The 21,531-nt window shown below is 41.9% G+C and overlaps 2 protein-coding genes across 3 annotated transcripts; one reads left to right on the forward strand and one right to left on the reverse strand.

Annotated features, from left to right (window-relative positions):
• The first annotated feature begins 6,592 nt into the window (after positions 1–6,592).
• Positions 6,593–8,751, forward strand: LOC311252664 (uncharacterized protein). 2 transcript variants are annotated; one of them, XR_014621561.1, is made up of 3 exons: positions 6,593–6,990; positions 7,586–8,196; positions 8,283–8,751. XR_014621561.1 is itself a non-coding variant. In XM_084384138.1 (2 exons), exons 1-2 carry the CDS (start codon positions 8,169–8,171, stop codon positions 8,636–8,638), a joined length of 384 nt encoding a protein of 127 aa, XP_084240264.1. In that variant the 5' UTR covers positions 7,536–8,168; the 3' UTR covers positions 8,639–8,751. The 2 variants fall into 2 exon arrangements, 1 of the variants encoding a protein (XP_084240264.1); XM_084384138.1 differs by lacking the exon at positions 6,593–6,990 and having other exon boundaries at positions 7,536–8,196.
• A 6,780-nt stretch (positions 8,752–15,531) lies between these two features.
• Positions 15,532–19,693, reverse strand: LOC311252674 (uncharacterized protein; the record flags this gene model as incomplete). The annotated part of the gene is made up of 4 exons (XM_084384140.1): positions 19,662–19,693; positions 18,899–19,527; positions 15,778–16,101; positions 15,532–15,687 (listed from the first exon to the last, which is right to left on the reverse strand). Exons 2-4 carry the CDS (start codon positions 19,385–19,387, stop codon positions 15,532–15,534), a joined length of 969 nt encoding a protein of 322 aa, XP_084240266.1. The 5' UTR covers positions 19,388–19,527; positions 19,662–19,693.
• Between the last annotated feature and the right edge of the window lie 1,838 nt (positions 19,694–21,531).

Raw genomic sequence — 21,531 nt, forward strand, 5'->3', positions numbered from 1 at the left:
GAAGTTCAACCTGCCAAAGACGATGATGGTGCACTTCTACACTGCCATCATCGAGTCCATCCTCACCTCCTCCATCACCATCTGGTAAGCTGCTGCCACTGCTAAGGACAAGAGCAGACTACAGTGTATCATACGTTCTGTCGAGAAGGTGATTGGCTGCAACCTTCCATCCCTTCAAGACCTGCACAGCTCCAGGGCTCTGAGGCGTGCAGGTAGGATTGTGGCCGACCCCTCCCATCCCGGTCACAGACTATTTGACCCTCTACCCTCTGGCAGGAGGCTGCGGTCCATCAGGACCAAAACCGCCCGCCACATGAACAGTTTTTTCCCCTCTGCAGTTGGGATCCTCAACAAGTCCCGGGTCCCCCACCCCCACTGACACTGACTCTTTCACTCCTGCACTCAAACCCACCTCTGCCCTTGAATCTTTGCATTACATTAATGCAGAATTTGTACATCCTGTATTTTTAATATCTTCTATATTTTATCTTCCGTCTTTATTTATCAGCCATCCCACACTTTTTGCCTCTGTGTGTTGATAGCGTTTATATTGTTTATATTGTATATGTTATAGTCACTGTTTGTTTGTTTATTGTTTATTGTCTTCAATGCATGCACCTTATTCACCAAGAAAAATTCCTTGTCCGTGTAAAATCCCTCTTGGCAATAAATCTGTTTCTGATTCTGATTATTATGAATGCAGAATTGACTTCAACATAACACTGTAATGTATCTTATATTAGTGACAGGGGGTTGTAACTGCATGTGTTGGCATGTGTTGAAAGGCGTGCAAGATTACAAATTGTTATGTGTATGTGGATGGATTAGTATTTTGCACTGCATTGCTTTAGGCTCAAGTTCACATAGAATTGTTACGTTTATGAAATAAGAAAAAGTTTGGGAAATACTTCATACTTCAAGTCTCATGTGCTGATCAGAGTTGTGATTAAAAATAAGGGCGGGCCCCAGATGATTTCCAAATACCAATAGGGTCGCGTCATTCTTAAAGTAGGGAATGACTACACTCCCATTAAGTGTAATTGTTGTTTTTGTACACTTTTGTGCAGTTATGGTTACACATACCCTTTTTCCACCCTCCCACTCTTGTATTTCGTTTGTTATTCATTTGACATAAAAGAGAAAAACACACAGTAAATCATGCAGTGAAAAGCTGACAGCCCTATGCCAAACACATACTTTATATGACTTGTTAATATGGATTCAAATGGGCAAGCTGAATCATCAAGATACACATTTTGTAAACAACCCTAACCTGAAGCTGCACTTGTACTACTGGGATTGCTTTGAGTGTTGCTGTATATAATCTGAAACCATAGACAGCTGTTCTTGATCACGGAGACAAAGATCACAAACAACAAAGCATCAGGGTACTGTCAGTCCAATGGCCATTGTTCTCGAACATTTTTCAAAACAATTGAAGCACCCAGCCTTTACACCCACTGACTCATCCTCAGCATTTTTTTAATGTACCACAGTAATTTAATTTTTTTTAATGTAAAGTATACACTTACTTACTGGACAAAAGATTATGAGGTGCACACTCCACAGTAAACTGCACCCCAATAGACCCTAAAAATTGCTTCTTTTTTTCTTTAATGCCACCTAAAGATGTGCACTGAGCTCAAAACTCATATCTGCATATTTTGTTGTAGCCACACAGATATTGGCCGCGTTTCCCAGATACCATAATTCTTAAGGACTTAAGAAGGCTTGTAAATGACCTTTAATATGAGCATAGTATTTCTATAAATGTGTTTTTATGTTTACTTATTAACATTCTTTAAAGCCAGGCTTTTATTTTTTATATATTAAGCAGACGTTACATTCAGTGCTTTTATTTTGAAAGCGTCTCGCCGAGACCTCGTACACATCCGGTGCTTCGGACTTTACCTGCAGTAGGAAAAGTGTGTCTGCAAGGCCAAGAGTTTGTCTTCAATGCTAAAGTGTGCCTAACTCACATGAAACGCCCTAGCACCTGGCTAATAAGGGGCACAAGGTTTGTTTTGTTACCTTTTCATGCCATATTTATGTCCGGCTCGAGTTTGGTTGCCGTGGATATTTTCATGTATAGAACGTGTTGTGGTTAACGGTAGCTACTATTAGCAACGGCCAAGCTGTCGTGTCGGTCTGTATTGGAAATGAGATGAAGCTATAAGCTAACTCGTAGGTTGTTTTATTAGTGCAACAGGATGTATTTTGTCTGTTTTATGTGAGATCTGCTGAGGTTAAAAACTGTTTTTTTTGAGTTAGAAACGAACGGTTAAAAATGCTAATTTCATGTTAAATATTGTTTTATATTTCACTCTATGGGAGGTTGTCCTTCAGTTAAAATATGAATTTTCCTTCATGATTGTTACATCAATCGTAGCAGTTAAAATATATATTTAAATTCATGGAGTAAAACCTGTGAGTCTACAATGAGTTTATTAAAATAGTTAAAAGGAGAGTCAACTTACATGATTGTTTATGGGATAAAAGCAGTTAAAAGTAATTTCATTTAAAGGTAACTGTATTTTGTTTTCTTCTTTCATAGCTCTTACGGTGTGTTTACATTGAATATGGTCCAAGGAGTAAATCATTGTGAACCATAAGTTTGAGAGTTCGACCATCATTTAGCCGGGGATGCTACAAGGCTCTTAAGAAGGGTTCGGCTAAGAAGGAGCGCTAATACACGGGTGTTTCCCAGACGCGTTCTGAACTGCCTTCTTAGGAGAACCTTAAGATCAAGCAAAAGAAGCTCTTAGTGGGAGCTGTCCACCGCAGTGGTGCTGAAACTGAATCAATCGATGCCAGGCAAATTGATCACCCACCTCTTTATCAGCACAAAAGTCACACACAGCGCCCCGTGGTCCCCCCACACAGTGCAATTAGGCTACGCATGTATCGTGTGTGTGTGTGTGTGTGTGTGTGTGTGTGTGGGGGGGGGGGTTGCGGGTGTGTGTGTGTGCCAACAGGTGTATCCAAGTAGTAATCAAGCCCATTAGCGCATATATACCCCTGTGGATATAGCCACACACGTGAGAATGGAAGAAACTGGCAGCAAAAGAAACAAGCGGGCGTCTTAGTGGACGAGGTCTGGCAGCACCGTGATGTTTTATTCGGGGGAACAAGGGGCAAAAAGAACATCACAGTGAAGAACAGTGTTTGGCAGGCCATAGCCGAAAAGATCTCCCCCTCCAGCCCATGTGGCCTGCGTGAAAGTCCTCTCCATCATCGAGAAGACGGCCTCTGAATGCATTAGTGGGGGCATCGATGTTCAGGGGGACGAGGGGCTCTCAGAAAGTGAGGATGAAGAGGAGCCATCCGGGAGCGGAGCAGGGGTGTGCCCGCCCCCAGGAGAGGACGACCCCCACAACAGTGCCCTGTCCCTGCGCCAACCAGCAGGGCCTGCTGTCTGCATGCGGGGAGGCTTAACAGGGCAGCCCACAATAACGACCTGCGCCTGCAGCGAGATGCTGGTGGAGAAGCTGGTGGTGCTACGGGGGATAGAGGGCCGACTCGAACGACAAACTGCCCTGCAGGAAGAGATGGTCCGGATAAAGCAGGAGAGGTTGGAGCTGCACCGGAGACAGCTGGCGCTTGCCGAGGCGCAGTTCAACCGTCCCTCCATCTCGGTTCCAATCATCCTTCCCCAGGATTCAGGTACGGGGCATTTCTATTTTGTATCTGCATTATGCAATGTATCCCGTTCAATTTTACTAATCAATCTTCCTTCATTGCAGGTGATGCAGACGCCCAGTAAAGACAGTGCGGAGCCATAATGCTATCCGCAGCTCGAACATCTGCATCCCAGCTGACTTTGCTATCATTAGTAAGAGGATTTAGTAAATCTAATGCTGGGATTCAAAGGAAAATATCTGTGAATGAATGTTTAATTTTCATAGTTTTGGGGGGCCATTTCGATAAATTATGATAGTCTAAATAATATAATATAATATAATATAATAGTAGTGACCAAAATAAATTTTGAAATTAGCGCTAGCTAAAAGTAAGTAAAGATATTTTACTGATACTTTTCTAAGTTTGATATATTCCAGGTATGTTGTGCCGTTCTCACTACCAGTGAGTCAAATACAGCAGCCTGGTCAGTTGTCCTATGCTTCTGAGTACGACACTGTAGTTACCCCTCTATCCCATTGTACAGTGATTCCCAAAGTGTGGGCAGCAGCAGGCTGTGGCCCCTGGTGGGCTGTGAAGGTAATTCACAATAAATAAATATGGTTTAAAAAACATAAACACACACAATAAAACTAAAATCACAGGATCGTGACAAGAAATTTCATTAACAGTCTGATGATTGCCTTAATAGATGTGTTCAAAATACACAAATCACAATTTCCCTCAAGATACAGTAGAGGATAAGGAAGATACGATTTGGATAAGGAAAAACTCCCAGCTTTGAATTTACAACTGACAACTTAAGAGCTATTTGAGAAGGTGGTTACATGCTAAAGTTGATACACAAACAATTACCTTACCAACATACAGTAGGCTAGCAAGGGATATTGAGCGGTAGGATAGCAGATAGGGATGCTGATTATCAATCACTGATCGAAACACCGTTAAGAATTTTTTGTCGTATTTAGTTTATTTTTCATGTAACTTGGTGTATACCTTGTCTGTTCCTTTAACTCATAATGTAGCCTTATGTTGGGACCCACAGATGAAGTCATTCATTGTGGATTTCAAAATGGACTCTGAACTGAACTCAGTGTCCCAGAATTCCCCATTCTTCACACCTAGGTGCAATATTTAGCTTTGAGCTACTATTGGTCAGGGTGACAAACCCCCCTCTGATCAGAGAGTCAAAACTCCAGCGCCTTCCTTTGTTCTCTCTCTTCTCCTCAAGCCTCTCCGCTCCTTTGACTTCTTATCCTCAAGGGCTCCTCTCCATCCCCCCCCCACCGGGCTGCCTGCCCTCAAGATCTCTTCTTCCGGGCTTAACAGCTGCGGAGAGCTGCAAGCTTCATTTGCAGCAGGCCCAAAGAACTTCTCCTCACTGCAGCGGCACGAGGTCCTGCCAGTATTCCTGATCAGTTAGCACCAGCAGCTGCGACACAAAGCTTGCCAGCTAACTTCACCATCTGAGGAACACCAAGCAGGTTAGCACTGAGCTGCTACCCTCGCAAAGGACAGGAGCGAACCTTTTCCTCCTCTGCTGACTTTCATCGGTCCTTGCACAGCAAGAACAGCATTCATTGGAATCCCAACGTTCTCCTGCAACCACCGACACCTTTTCCTTAAAGACTGGTAACATTGAACTGGGCTTAGATAGCATAGCATAGCACAGCTAAGCACAGGACTTTAAACTCTGATTGATGTAATGCATGTGTGTTCAATTTATGTGTGTCCACTGTTTGAGTGTTATTGTAATCTCAGGTCAGGTTATTGGTAGTTTGCTTTCCTAGACGGCTAATTCTACATTAGTCGATTGATGCTTCACACAGACTCAGGGTCTTTGCATGCAACTAACCATCTTCTATAACCTGGCATCCCGTCACACACACACACACACACACACACACACACACACACACACACACACACACACATTCCTTGAGCCTGGAGCATATCAAACCCACATGTGATATCAGTGACCACCATTGTTTCTTTGTTCTGCCAGACACACACTCACACACACACACACACACACACACATACACACACAAACCTGTATATAGTACATGGAAGTTAGTGTGTTTCATCTTTGTAAATAAAAGACTTTTGAACCCACATGTTGTCTATTTAATAGTGTACAAGAGTGATTGTTGCCAACTTCTACTTTGTCAAGAGCTCCAAAATCCTTCAACCATTACTAGCTGTTATGGTAATTGGTTGTAGTTATTAAGTTCATTATTAATCAGAGTTACAAACAGTTTAGTACCTTTTCTGAGACTGATTTGGTGAATTGGCTTTTTTTCCCTTCTTCAAGGGTGGTGCCCCGAGGTGATCTAATGTAAATTGGAACTTATTAGTAATCATAATTTATAATTATCCCTGATAATCATTAATTATTATTGATAGCCAAATTTAACCCCAAACTCCCTATTACTGTTGCATGAAGCACTACATTATGGTGGCTCGTGTGTTGTGAGCACAACACTTATGTTTAAAGTGTTTTCCATAAAACAATGTTCATATTTCATATATTATTAATGATTAATTGATAATCAGCAAAGTATCAATTAAAGAAATTGTTTAAAATGTACATCCCTAGTAGCAGATACTACGAGCAGTGTTACTTTTAAAGCCCCACTCCAATATCCAGTGTTACTTCATTATTAACAGTTTTGTTGTAACATTCTTTTCTAACAGACTATGAGCATTTCTCAATACCAAGAATGCAAAGAATGGACTTGTGTTCTTGAGGAGAATGTTCTTGCTAGTCGTTCTCCGAAGAATGAACTCCGGAGATCACAAGAATACAGAATGCTCCGTTTTCAGTTTTGAGACGATGCATTCTTGTGGAGCCAAATGCAGCCTGCACTGATTAAACAGCTGGGCGTTATCATCCAAAACAAGTGCTCTCTCTCTCTCTCTCTCTCTCTCTCTCTCTCTCTCTCTCTCTCTCTCTCTCTCTCTCTCTCTCTCTCCTGTGTATGTGACATGTAAATAAATAAATACACACGTACATAAAGCAGCAACAACCTTCATTCGTTGTACATAAGTATGTTATTTTATTTTTAAGTGCTTCTCAATCTCACGAGCCAACAGCGGGAAAAAAAACCCGCGAAAAGGCTGTTGTTTGTAGATGATCGCCATTGTGGATTTGTGGATTGTGTAGTTAGTAGAGTATTACCACCGTTAAATATGGACCGGCAAGTGTTGCTAGCTGTCGCGGTCGGTATTCTTTACTGGGAGGCTGAGGAGGAAGCTGCTGAGCTGAGGGGGCGTCTTCAGCGGAGGAGAGCCAGGATGAGGAGGAGGAGTCTGGAGAGACCTCGCGCTATCCTAGCCTTTGCTGGATTCGTAAGTTATCTTTTCTTCGGGAGCACTTGGTTTTCCATTCATATTAAAGTTAACAAAATAAATATGGTACGGTTTAGAAGTATTATTATAAATATTAATGTATGAAACAGGATTAACAGGGTCCGCCCCAAACTGTTTAGTAATAGTAACGCTATAGACCCACCCCTTTCATTCATAAATTTCCTACTATGCTACTATACTTGATATGTGATACCTATCACCACCTACTGGTGAAATCATGGGGGGACCCAACAATTACAGGTGAAATAGAGGAGCATATTAAGTTGTATAATTTCTTTATTTCTGATATCTGATACAAGTCTGATAAGTCTTGTGTAATGAATCAAGTGAAGCTCATTTGTATAGAACACAAAACATACATTAAGTTTCATGAGAGAACTATAAATACATTTTTACAGCATGTGTTTAAATTCATCAGTCTATTCAAATATTCATAGTTGATAGTTAAAAGCAAGTCATTAATAAATAAATAAATACATTCAAATATTATTTCATAAAGTAATAAATAAATAAATAAATTCAAATATTATTTCATAGTTTTACTAATTAAAAAATATTTTTTATTTTACTACAGGATCATTCTCCTCGAATGTATGCACAAGTTAACAACACTGTGCCCATCCTCTGCGCCTTCTTCTCTGAGGAGGCTGACCTCAAACCAGCCTTCAGGCTGTCAAGGGAGACCATCAATCTGTTGGTCCAGATGTTGCCCCGGCTAAAGCCACATGGCTGGAGCCACGAAATTGAGGTGGCTGTCTCTCTGTACTGGCTGGCATGTGGCACTTCCTACAGGGTCACGGCAGACATATTTGGAGGCCATGATGGGCATCCTCCACAAGGCTATCCATTTCCCCAAGCCTGAGGAGATGGAGGAGGTGGGAGCAGGTTTTGCTCGGCTGGCTGGGCATGAGGCTTTTCCGGCGTGCAGTTGGAGCCATAGATGGATGCCACATCCGGCTTGTCCCACCTGCGGAGCAGAAGAAGAGCAACAGGGGATTTTTGCATTTTTGGATGTTTACATCGGCAACACGGGGTCAGTCCACGATGCCCTTGTCCTCCAGAGGTCTCCTATGTACAAACAGTCCCTCTACTCACCAGCTGGCTTCTTCCTCCTGTGAGACGGGGGGTACCCTTGCCTGCAGCATCCGGTGGCCCTCATGACTCCCTACCGTCAACCTGTAGCAGGTGAGAGAATAAATTATTTATTACAGTTGTTACTTTGAATTTGAATTCCTGGATGTATTCTACATTACCTGTATTTTAATCAACAGGCCAAGTTGAGGCCCGTTTCAACAGGCATCACGCCAAGGCCCGCAACATTATTGAGCGCACCTTCGGGTTGCTCAAAACCCGCTGGAGAGCCATCTTCCTCCGGGCTTTGGAGATCCGGGCTCTGTTCGCCCCCAAGGTTGTTGGAGCATGCTGCATCCTCCACAACCTTTGCCTGTTAGCTGGTGACATCCAGGAAGAGGAGGAGGCAGAGGAGGATGACTGGGAGGATGAGGAAGCTGGGGGGAATGCTGCCCAAGGTCAGGAGCTGTCGGGAGTCAATCTCAGAGGCAGACTTGCTGCCGAAGAGTCTGCCCCTCAAGAGCTCCCGGCATTTCTGAGGGAGCATGATTACTAAAGAAAAACCCCAAATTCATAATCAGTTCAATAATTATTTGTAATTTTAATTAATGTTAATTGTAAATATTGTTTTGCTGATTAATTAAACATATAACAATGGTTAATTGTAAATATTGTTTTGTTGATTAATTAAACATATAACAGTTAGTTAAACATATAACAATGGTTAATTGTAAATATTGTTTTGTTGATTAATTAAAAATGATTGTATAGTTTATCTCAATTAAAAATGATTATATTATGTGTATAGTTAAACATATAACAATGGTTTGAAAAAACACCTGTAAGTAAAGTCAACCTCCCAATCAGATTTCAGTTTCAGAAGCGTTTGTTGTGACCACCGTTACAAGCCTTGGTGCCTCGATTTGTCTAGGAAGACGTTTTACCTCTCATCCAAGAGGCTTCATCAGTTCATGTTCGCTGACCAGGCTGAGACTGGTCCAAGGTCCGAGGACCAGTCTCAGCCTGGTCAGATGCGAACATGAACTGGCAAATAACTGACAGATAACCAAGTCCAGTTGCGTTTCGAATTTCTTTGAGACCACTTCATTCACAACTCAATACTCACACTATTTAATTGACAGAATAACAATAAAACAACAACAAAGAACTACATTTAAAAATTACCTACAACTACTACGTATATACACTATTTACATTTTCTCCACAAGCCTCTCAAAGAGAGACAAATACTTGTCAGCTCTCTGACTTGCTGCCCTCTCCCTCTCTTCTTCCCTCGCCTCTGCCCTCTTCTCCCTCTCTTCCTCTTTTTCTGCCTGCTCTCTCAGAAAGTCCATCAGCTGCCCACTGGCCCTGGCCCTCTTGGGACCTGGTGGCTTTTCCCCTTCTCTGGGAGGGGCAGAGGACGGGAGGGTGACAACACCACCTGTAGCGGGGGTCAGATTGGCCGCAACTACCAGGGGCGGACTAATGGAGTGCTGCCCCTGGAGTGCGGCATCCATCTGACCATACCATGGCCAGGTGGCAGCTGTCACCCCTCCTGCCTCCACCCCTTTCCCCGTTGGTGGGTCCCTAAGCTCCTAAAAAAATAAAAATTCACTGAATGAATGTTGCCATGTCCAACTTGTTTACTGAAAAGTAGATAGAATGGTGGTACCTTGTACTTTTCTTTCAGGTTATTCCACTTCTTTTGCGCCTGTTTGGGGGTGACAGGCACAGCACTGTCTCTCACAAAGACTCTGGATAAAGCACACACATTCACACAAAAAAGGACAACTTAAACATATTATTACACATTGAGAACACGTTAACAAAGATATTACAGTGACTAACACACAAGCTGACAGAGACTACTGAATGTGATGTAGAATAGGGATTCTCTATTCTCTTCCTTGCATGCATGTAAGTGCAATCATATTATATAGTGAATGTCTGTGTAAATACAAATACTTCATCAATAGTTATATTGATAATATATAGTTAATATTGTTAGTACAAACTAGTATATCACTTAGGTTGATAACTACACCTGTACTATTGCTGTTGCCCTTCACTTGTACTTTGTGGCACTTTAAGTCATTTTTGTTCACCAGGTTACAATTCACACTACTTATTTGATTTGTAGTATTATAAACATTTAGTTTAGCTTTATACTATATTTTCCTTTTATTCATTTAGGTTGCATCAAACTATTTTAAGAGGCTGTGAAGTCTGGCACAAACAAACACACCACCGGACCACTGCTCCTCGTATAAAAACACATAAAAAGCTTACTCACTCCCATCCGGTTTTAGACGAATTCCTCCATCTGGTGAAGAGGGCTTCGTTAGCGGCTCTCCATTTTATGAGAGCTGCGGTTTCGTCAGTTGTCCCTTGATTGAAGTTAAAACAATACAAAAATCAACCAAAATACAGGTCGTTAAACATTTGGCTAGGCTAAGTATAATCTCTTGAACTGACGTTAGTTTACATTATAATTACTCGGATATTAATTTGACGGAATGGCAGCTGTACGAATATGAATTGAAATCGGGGAGAACGGAGGAGCCTGATCCGGGGCCGGGGAGCGACTGAGCAGGAGAGGGAGACCAAAAAAAAGACATAACATACACACACATGCGGGGCCGTAACACCATGCATGATGTACACTTATTTACGTTTGAAGGCACGGACCACAGCACCAAGCACGCAGCACGAAATACACAGACCACAGTACGAGTGGACAGACCACAGAACGAGAGCACAGTATACAGTACACAGCATACACACACAGACCACAGTGTACCGTGTAGATAGATAGTTTATTTCGAACATGTAAAAACCAAAATTATCATGTACAAAGTAAACATAAACTGAAAACTATAAATTCTGTTTACATATCCGAAAAGGAATGGGAGGAAGGATAAACTTATTTTATTCCACCCCCTTTTAATAAATAATACCACTGAAATACTTAAAAACAATATACCCCTATTGATTATCAAACACCTGCCTCATTTCTGTACCTTGTAAAAATCATCTCCTTATTTTTTTTTAAAAACTGGTTTATGTTTGGACATTCCCTGAGCGTCCCCTCCAGACTGTTCCATACCGTTCTAGTTTCTTGAATAATATATCATGGTTTATTGTGTCAAAAGCTTTTTTTTTTAGGTCTATGAATATCTCAACTGTATACTCTTTTTGGTCTACTGAATTTGTTAGTTCCTCAACTGAATCGATTAATGCCAGTGATGTTGCTCTGTTCGATCTAAATCCATATTGACTTTTAGTGAGTAATTTGTGTTATTTATGAAACTGTCCAGTCGGTTATTGAAATGTTTTTCTAGAATTTAAGAGAATCTATAGTAATGACACAGGTCTGTAGTTTGTGAATTGGTGTTTGTTCCCAGTTTTGTACAGAGGTATGATCTTTGCTATTGTCATTTTGTCTGGAAATGTCTGGATCTGGGATTTCAGAATCAGAATTCCTTTATTTGTCCCGCAAATGGGGAAATTTCTTTGTCACAGCAGCCAAAGGACAGTATCACACTTAAACAGTAATAAAAGTAAAACATAAACAATATAATAAGACATAAGAAATAGAATTTAACTGGTATATACATAATATCTACAATATGAAATTGGTATTTACATTATGACATAGTATTTATTATTTATAATATGGACAGTGTAAGTTTAAACAGTTGATATTTTTATTTACAAACAATAAATAATAAATATGGATATTAAAAATTGTCCAATTTGTGCAAACCAGAAAGTGTGTAGATATGTGCAGAGTTTTTTATTGTACAGTGCACAGTGAGGTCTACTGGGAGCAGTGCTGGTTGTAGACTCTGACAGCAGCAGGAAGGAAGGACCTGCGATACCTCTCCTTCACACACTTGGGGTGTATCAGCCTGTCACTGAAGGAGCTGACCAGTGCTGTGATAGTGGCCTGTAGGGGGTGGGACTCCTCCACCAGCAGCGATGATAGCTTGGCCATCATCCTGCTGTCTCCCACCACCTGCACTGGGTCAAGATTTGTTCTGCTAGGTCAGGTCCAACACTAACAAAAAATTTATTAAAGCTGTTAACTACTTCATTCATATCGTAAAATACTTAGGATAACTTAATTGTTTAGAGCTATTTTTTATTACAGTCTTCAGTATGTTCCATATACCTTTAATGTTATTCTTATCATCTAATAGTTTGTATACTATTCTTTCGGAGCTATTCTTATAAAAAATATAAAAACAAGTTAACTAATATTATATTTTTTTTCTGCCTCCTTGATTCTCTGTCTCATACTTTCTCTGTACAGTGTATTTCTCTTTTTGCAGGCATTCTGCAAACCCTTTGTGATCCAAGGATGATCAGCATATTTAAGTTTCCTATTAATTTTTATCATAGTGTTTTAAATATTTTTAAGAATTCATCATATGCACTATTTATATTATTGCTATTGTATACAATATCCCAGTTTTGCACCATTAGGTCATTTTTGAATGCTGTTATCGATACTTCTGTTCTCACTCTCCTGTACACAGTTTTATTGTCAAGTCAAGTCACAAGATAAGTCACAATTTATTTATAAAGCACATTTAAAACAACCTCAGTTGACCAAAGTGCTGTACAATTGCAAAAGCACAACAAAGTTAATCACAAACACTACAACAAATAATTAAAACAACATAAGGGATAGTAGTCAATTTAAAACAAATTTAGATTAAAAAGAGAGAATAAAAAAGGAGTAAAAAAGAGAGAGAGAGGGAAAGAAAAAGAGAGAGCCAAGATTGCTTGCTTAGCTGGGAGTGAACGCCAAGGAGAAAAGATACGTTTTTAGGAGTGTTTTAAAATGTTCAACGGACTGTGCAGCTCTAACATGGAGAGGTAGGCTGTTCCACAGCTTAGGAGCCGCGACTGAGAAGGCTCTGTCTCCACGAGTGGAGAGTCTGGACCTGGGTACTGCCAGGAGCACCTAAGTGCCCTAGCAGTGGTGTGCAACTGTAAAAGCTCAGATAAATAAGGTGGTGCCAGACCATTCATACATTTAAAAGCAATTAATAAAATTTTAAACTGAATCCTAAAATTAATAGGCAGCCAGTGCAAAGATGCAAGGACAGGAGTAATGCGCTCGCGTTTTTTCTTTCCAGTCAGCAGGCGGGCAGCCGCATTTTGAACAACCTGCAAGCGGCGCAGTGCTTTCTGGTCCAGGCCAACAAACAAGGAATTACAATAATCTAAACGTGATGTAATAAAGGTGTGAATTAATCTCTCAAATACATTTTTTGGGAGATAAACATTTGCTTTTGCCAACAGCCTTAGTTGGAAGAAGCTTTGTTTTGACTATGGAGGATATCTGCTTGTCAAACCTAAAGTCACTCTCTAAAATAACACCAAGGTTCCTTGCAAAAGGATGACAGTAAAACTTAAGGGAGCCAATGGCGCCGTCACATCCATCAAGCAGATTTTGTTGACCAAATAAAATGATTTCAGTTTTGTTTTTGTTTAAAGACAGAAAATTAACTTCCATCCAAGTTTGGATATCTTTAAGGCAGTCTAGTAGAGTCTGAACAGAGGCTTGCCCATTTATCTTTAGGGGTAAATAGATTTGTACATCATTGGCAAAACAATGAAAAGAGATGTTGTAATTTCTAAATATGGATCCCAGAGGCAACATATATATCGAGAAAAGGAGTGGGTCCAAAACAGAACCTTGGGGCACTCCACAACTTAGAGGGGAAGTGGCTGAAAAATGCTGGCCAAGCTGAACAGAGAAGCTCCGGTCTGAGAGGTAGGACTGAAACCACTTAAAAACAGTGCCCCTAATGCCCACACAGGTGTTCAAACGTGACAGAAGAATTTTATGATCCACTGTGTCAAAGGCAGCTGTCAGATCTAAAAGGACCAGGACAGCAGAGTTACCAGAGTCAGCTGTCAAAAGGAGGTCATTAAACATTTTTAAAAGCGCTGTTTCTGTGCTGTGGCGTGACTTAAACCCAGACTGGAACTTCTCTGAGATACCATTTTGATCAATAAAAGACTGAAGCTGTTCATATACCACCTTCTCCAAGACCTTAGAAAGAAAAGGAAGCTTGGAGATGGGCCCTAAAGTTTGATAAAACTGTTTGGTCAAGGTTATGCTTTTTGATGAGGGGCTGGACCACAGCATGTTTTAAAGCAGCTGGAACACAGCCGGTCATCAAAGATAAATTCATCAGGTCCATAACACGAGGGCCAATGATATGGAAAACCTCCTTAAAAAGGCGGGGGGGGGGGGTGCTGTCAAGAGGACAATAGGAAGGCCTGAGGTGCTGTACAATATCAGTTAAAGATGGGAGGGAGACTTGCTCAAAATTCTCAAAGACAGCAGGGCATATAGGAGGGACAGCAGGATCTGATGCAGACGGCAAAAGAGAGGACCTAATAACAGAAAATTTTATCAATAAAGAAATTCAAGAAATCTTCACACAGTTTGGATGAAGGAATAATAGCATTGTGATCACAGGGGTTCAAAATATTATTCAAAGTACTAAAGAGAAACTGAGGCTTATGGTTGTTAGCTGACACAAGATTGGATAGAAACTGACTTTTAGCAAATTTGACAGCTTTTTGATATTTGATCAGACACTCATTTAAGATTTCTATGGAAACTTGTAGATGATCTTTTTTCCACTTTCTCTCAGCAGGTCTGCATGTGCGTCTTAACGTGCGAGTGGTGTCATTAAGCCAAGGCTCTCCTACTCGCTTAGAGCGTTTGCACCTAAAGGGAGCCACTGACTCCAATATGTCAATACAGGTACCATTAAACATGTCCAAGAGCTCATTAAGAGTGAGACCACAGTCGTGATCCTGCAGTACAGAGTCGCAAAAGGCTGCAGAGAATTCGCAGGCAGTTGTAAGGGTTAATTGTGCGCACACGGAGCTCCGTGGTGCACAATTTAACCGGGGGATGAGGCAGTGTGATATTGAATAAAACAGCAAAGTGGTCGGAGATGTGTGTGTCAACAATCTCAATGACATTTAACTCCAGACCGAATGACAATATGAGGTCCAGTGTGTGTCCCTTTTCATGTGTTGGGTCAGATACAGATACACACAAATTAACTTTAATCTGTAGATGTTGCTCGCTGCACTATACTGTATAGTATACTGTAATACATACAAGCAATGATATATACCTATAAAGTCTCCCTAAATGTCCCACCCACAGCACTCTTTGTATATATAAACTGTATACACACAGTCCACATACACAGTATACGTATACAGTCCACAGGATATGAAAAGAAGGATTGGCTGACTGTGGCTATCCTGAAGAGACTGTTGCCGGTGTGGGGAAACGAACCCACCATAGATGATCCGTCAGATTCATAGTCCAGTATTTCAGTTTCAATTAAATTCTTTATTGGTGATTGAGCATGATTGCAAACTTAATTAGGTGTGGTTTTCCTATAAAAGGAAATAAACAACAGAAATAATAGCGAAGGCTTTGACCATCTGGAAGCCCCCGGCAAAGGCACGGACCGCCGGCGGCGAAGGCTCGGACCCTCTGAAGCCGGAGGCGAAGGTGGCTAGAACCCTCTGGAAGCCGGCAGCGAAAGGCGGCTGGAGGTCGGCAGCCAAGGCTCAGACTCTCTGGGAGCCGGCGGTGAAGGCAGCTGGAACCCACTGGAGGCCGACGGCGAAGGCTTGGACCCTCTGGAAGCCGGCGGTGAAGGGGGCTGGAACCCAATGGAAGCTGGCAGCAAGGGCGGCTGGAACCCACTGGAAGCTGGCGGCAAGGGCGGCTAGAACCCTCTGGAAGCCGGCGGCCAATGATCGGACTCTCTGGGAGCCGGCGGTGAAGGCAGCTGGAACCCACTGGAGGCCGACGGCGAAGGCTTGGACCCTCTGGGAGCCGGCGGCGAGGGCGGCTAGAAACCTCTGGAAGCCAGCGGCCAAGGCTAGAACTCTCTGGAACCCACTGGAGGCCGGCGGCCAAGACACGGACCCTCTGGAAGCCGGCGACGAAAGTACGACCTGCAGCGTGAAATACACAGACCACAGAACGAGTACCCAGTACAAATGCCGCATACACAGACCACAGTACGTACACCGAATACACAGAATAGAGTACACAGACCACAGTACATAGTATACAGCATACACACAGACCACAGTAAAAATCCACGGTATACAAAACAGTCCACGGTATACGTATCAATCCGAAGTGCACATACACGGTATACACAACAGCCCACAGAATACATACAGTCCACAGTATAAATCCACAATATACATAACAGTCCACGGTATACACAAGAGTCCACAGTGCACAGACACGGTACACATAACCGTGCACACAACAGTCCACAGTATGAATACAAGGTATATACATAACAGTCCACAATATGAATCCACAGTACACACAGTACACATAATAGTCCACAGTATGAATACAAAGTATACACAACAGTCCACATACACAAAAGTGCACAGTATGAATACAAAGTATACATAACAGTCCACGGTATAACTCCACAATATACATAACAATCCACAGTATGAATACAAGGTATATACATAACAGTCCACGGTATAAATCCACATACAGGGTATACATAACAGTCCACATACAATATACATAACAGTCCACACAGTCCACATAATAGTCCACAGTATGAATACAAAGTATACACAACAGTGCACATAACAGTCCACGGTATGAATACAAGGTATATACATAACAGTCCACAATATGAATCCACGGTACACACAGTCCACATAATAGTCCACAGTATGAATACAAGGTATATACATAACAGTCCACGGTATAAATCCACATTATACATAACAGTCCACACACAGTCCACATAATAGTCCACAGTATGAGTACAAAGTATACACAACAGTGCACATACATGGCATACATAAGAGTGCATACAACAGTCCACAGTATGAATACAAAGTATACACAACAGTCCACAGTGCGCATACATAACAGTGCACGGTATAAATCCACAATAGTCCACATAACAGTCCACACACAGTCCACAGTATACACAACAGTCCACACACAGTCTACATAATAGTCCACAGTGCACATACATGGCATACATAACAGTGCATACAACAGTCCACAGTATGAATACAAAGTATACACAACAGTCCACAGTGCGCATACATAACAGTCTACATAACAGTCCACGGTATAAATCCACAATATACACAACAGTCCACATAATAGTCCACAGTATACACAACAGTCCACACACAGTGCACACAATAGTCCACACAACAGTCCACAGTGCACACACATGGCATACATAACAGTCCACATAATAGTTCACAGTAGGAATACAAAGTATACACAACAGTCCACAGTGCACATACATGGCATACATAACAGTGCACGGTATAAATCCACAATATACACAATAGTCCACATAATAGTCCACAGTATACACAACAGTCCACAGTATACACACCAGTCCACATAATAGTCCACACACAGTCTACATAATAGTCCACAGTGCACACAACAGTCCACAGTGCACACACATGGCATACATAAGTCCACATAATAGTTCACAGTAGGAATACAAAGTATACACAACAGTTCACAGTATGAATATAAAGTATACACAACAGTCCACAGTGCACATACATGGCATACATAACAGTGCACGGTATAAATCCACAATATACACAACAGTCCACATAATAGTCCACAGTATACACAACAGTCCACAGTCCACATAATAGTCCACACACAGTGCACACAATAGTCCACACTGCACACAACAGTCCACACTGCACACAACAGTCCACAGAACAGTCCACAGTGCACACACATGGCATACATAACAGTCCACATAATAGTTCACAGTATGAATACAAAGTATACACAACAGTCCACATAATAGTTCACAGTATGACTATAAAGTATACACAACAGTCCACAGTGCACATACATGGCATACATAACAGTGCACACAACAGTCTACATAACAGTCCACGGTATAAATCCACAATATACACAACAGTCCATATAATAGTCCACAGTATACACAACAGTCCACACACAGTCCACATAATAGTCCACACACAGTCTACATAATAGTCCACAGTGCACACACGGCATACATAACAGTCCACATAATAGTTCACAGTAGGAATACAAAGTATACACAACAGTCCACATAATAGTTCACAGTATTAATACAAGGTATATACATAACAGTCCACGGTATAAATCCACATACACGGTATACATAATAGTCCACAGTATGAATACAAAGTATACATAACAGTGCACACAGCAGTCCACGGTATACATCCACAATATACATAACAGTCCACACACAGTCCACATAATAGTCCAGTGCACACAACAGTCCACATAATAGTTCACATTATGAATACAAGGTATATACATAACAATCCACGGTATAAATCCACATACACGGTATACATAACAGTCCACAGTATGAATACAAAGTATACACAACAGTGCACATACATGGCATACATAATAGTGCACACAACAGTCCACAGTATGAATACAAAGTATACACAACAGTCCACAGTGCACATACATGGCATACATAACAGTGCACACAACAGTCCACAGTGCACACAACAGTCCACAGTGCACACACATAAGTCCACAGTGCACACACATAAGTCCACAGTGCACACACATAAGTCCACATAATAGTTCACAGTATACATATAGTCTACATAAATTGTATACAGAACAGTCAAATCCACATACAGTCTACAGACCACAATAGACATAGCACAGTCTACATACCACCGACCATAGTATACATACCACAGTACGAGGATCTTCTGGAAGCCTGCGGTGAAGGCGGCTGGAACCCCTCTGGAAGCCAGCGGCAAAGCAAACAGGAACCCTCTGGAAGCCGGCGGCAAAGCCAGCAGGAACCCTCTGGAAGCCAGTGGCGAAGCCACAGACCCTCTGGAAGCCGGCAGCAAAGCTGGCTGGAACCCATTGTAGGCCAGCAGCGAAGGCTTGGACCCTCTGGAACCCGGCTGGAACCCACTGGGGGCCGACGGTGAGGGCTTGGACCATCCGGAAGCCAGCGGTGAAAGCAGGGACCATCTGGAAGCTGGCAGTGGAGGCTCGGACCCTCTGGAAGCCGGCTGGAAACCACTGGGGGCCGACGCTGAGGGCTTGGACCATCCCGAAGCCGGCGGTGAAAGCAGGGACCATCTGGAAGCCGGTAGGAACTTGATGGAGGCCAGTGGCGAAGGCTCGAAAACTCTGGAGTACACAGACCAAAGTATGAGTACACAGCATGCAGACCACAGCAGGAAATACATAGAACGAATGCTGAGTACACAGTGCAAATACACAGTACCAAGTACACAGACCCTCTGGAAGCCAGCGGCGAAACTGGCAGGAACCCACTGGAGGCCAGCGGCGAAAGCTCGGAACCTCTGGAATACACAGTACGAGTACACAGCATACACACAGACCACAGTACGAATACACAGTATGAGTATACAGCATACATACAGACTGCAGTATCAATACACAGTACGAGTACATAGCATACATGCAGTCCACATACCACAGTAAAAAAGGATTGAATCCTCTGGAAGCCAGCGGCGAAACTGGCAGGAACCCACTGGAGGCCAGCTGGGAAGGCTCGGAACCTCTGGAAAACACAGTACGAGTACACAGCATTCACGCAGACTACAGTACAAGTACACAGATCACAAAACTAGTACACAGATCACAGAACAACTACACAGTACGAATACAGAGTAGACAGGCAGACCCCAGTACCAACAAAGAATACACAGTACGAGTACATAGACCACAGTACATGCAGTCCACATACCACAGAACATAGTATACATACCACATAAAAAGGATTGAATACTTTGGAAGCCGGCAGCAAAGGCGTGGACCCTCTGGAAACCGGCAGGAACCCACTGGAGGCCAGCGGCGAAGGCTCGGAACCTTTGGAATACACAGTATGAGTACACAGCATACATACAGACCACAGTACGAATACACATCATACATACAGACCACAGTACAAGTACACAGCATACACACAGACCACAGAACAAGTAAACAGCACAAAATACAAATTATTATTATTATTATTATTATTATTATTACATAAGTTTATGATGAAACCTAAATGCAGTTTAATTCATGGTTCTGCCATCAGACTTTATTGAAATGTTTAAGTTAAAATAGTGGTGAGAGATTACTTCCTGTCGGACTAATGTAAGACGTGAGCCGGAAGTTGTGAGTGAGAATTGATGAAGAGAAAAAGAGACGAGAGAAACTACTGGCTAATCAGGCACACACGTTAATTATTCTGTATATTTGTGTACGTTTTGTATGGTAAATAATTTCTGAGAGTGATGTATGTGAATTGTGTTTGTTGCAGTTTTCACAGTGCTCCGTAACTTTCAAAGAGAGAAAATAAATTGATTGTGGACATCAGTAAGAGGCGTGATTCCTTTAACCAGAGTAGATACAGTGAAAATGTGTCCTAATCCATCACAAGGCTTCAGAGTTTCTCATCCGACTACGGCTAAGACGAGTGGCAGTGCTTACATCCTGCAGCAAGCTACAGGCTGCAGCAAGCTACAGGTTTCGGTGGGCAGCAGTGCTTCTCATCCTGCAGCAAGCTACAGGTTTTGGCGGGCGGTGGTGTTTCTCATCCTGCAGCGAGCTACAGGCATCGTTGCTACACATCCAGCAGCAGCTGCAGGTTTCAGCGGACACGCCGTGGAGCAGTTTCGGGCTACAACGTGAGTCCTCAGGTCAGACTGCAATTATTATGCCTCAGGAAATCGATGGATAGAACATAAACTACCGTTTAATCTCGACAAACAGGAGTAAAGGGATCCTGAACATCAAAAAAAAAAAAAGGGAAAAAAAGGGGTCTATTGAATGCTTTAAAAATAACTGCTATTGTTTTGCCGAAAAGACTGCTCAATATTACTTGATTTCATCAAGTTGGGAAAGTTAATTTCAGGTACTAACTACATATTAAGGTGTCACTTTTGAGTGAAAGTTCAAAATGTCTCAAAATGGTGATAGTCAGTCTAATGTCATGTCACAAGGGCAAGATACAGGAGAGTTAGATGAGGAAAAAAAGAAAATCCTCTCGTGAAAGACGATTAACACCTAAAATGCAAGAACTGAAAGAGTAACAGTTAATTCAAAATAAGAAATTTAAAGTAACATATGAGAAATGGAAAAATATAAAGGAGGTATTAAGCTGGTTTAGATCCTACCTATCTAACAGAACTCAGTTTGTACATGTTAACGATGAATCCTCTTTGTACACCAAAGTGAGCTATGGCGTTCCACAAGGATCAGTACTTGGTCCAATTCTATTCATTTTATATCTGCTTCCTCTTGGTAGCGTTATTAAAAAATATGACATTAATTTTCATTGTTATGCGGACGAT

Source organism: Pagrus pagrus, assembly GCF_965226575.1.
Source record: "Pagrus pagrus genome assembly, contig: HAP1_SCAFFOLD_61, whole genome shotgun sequence".
Taxonomy (NCBI): Eukaryota; Metazoa; Chordata; class Actinopteri; order Spariformes; family Sparidae; genus Pagrus; species Pagrus pagrus.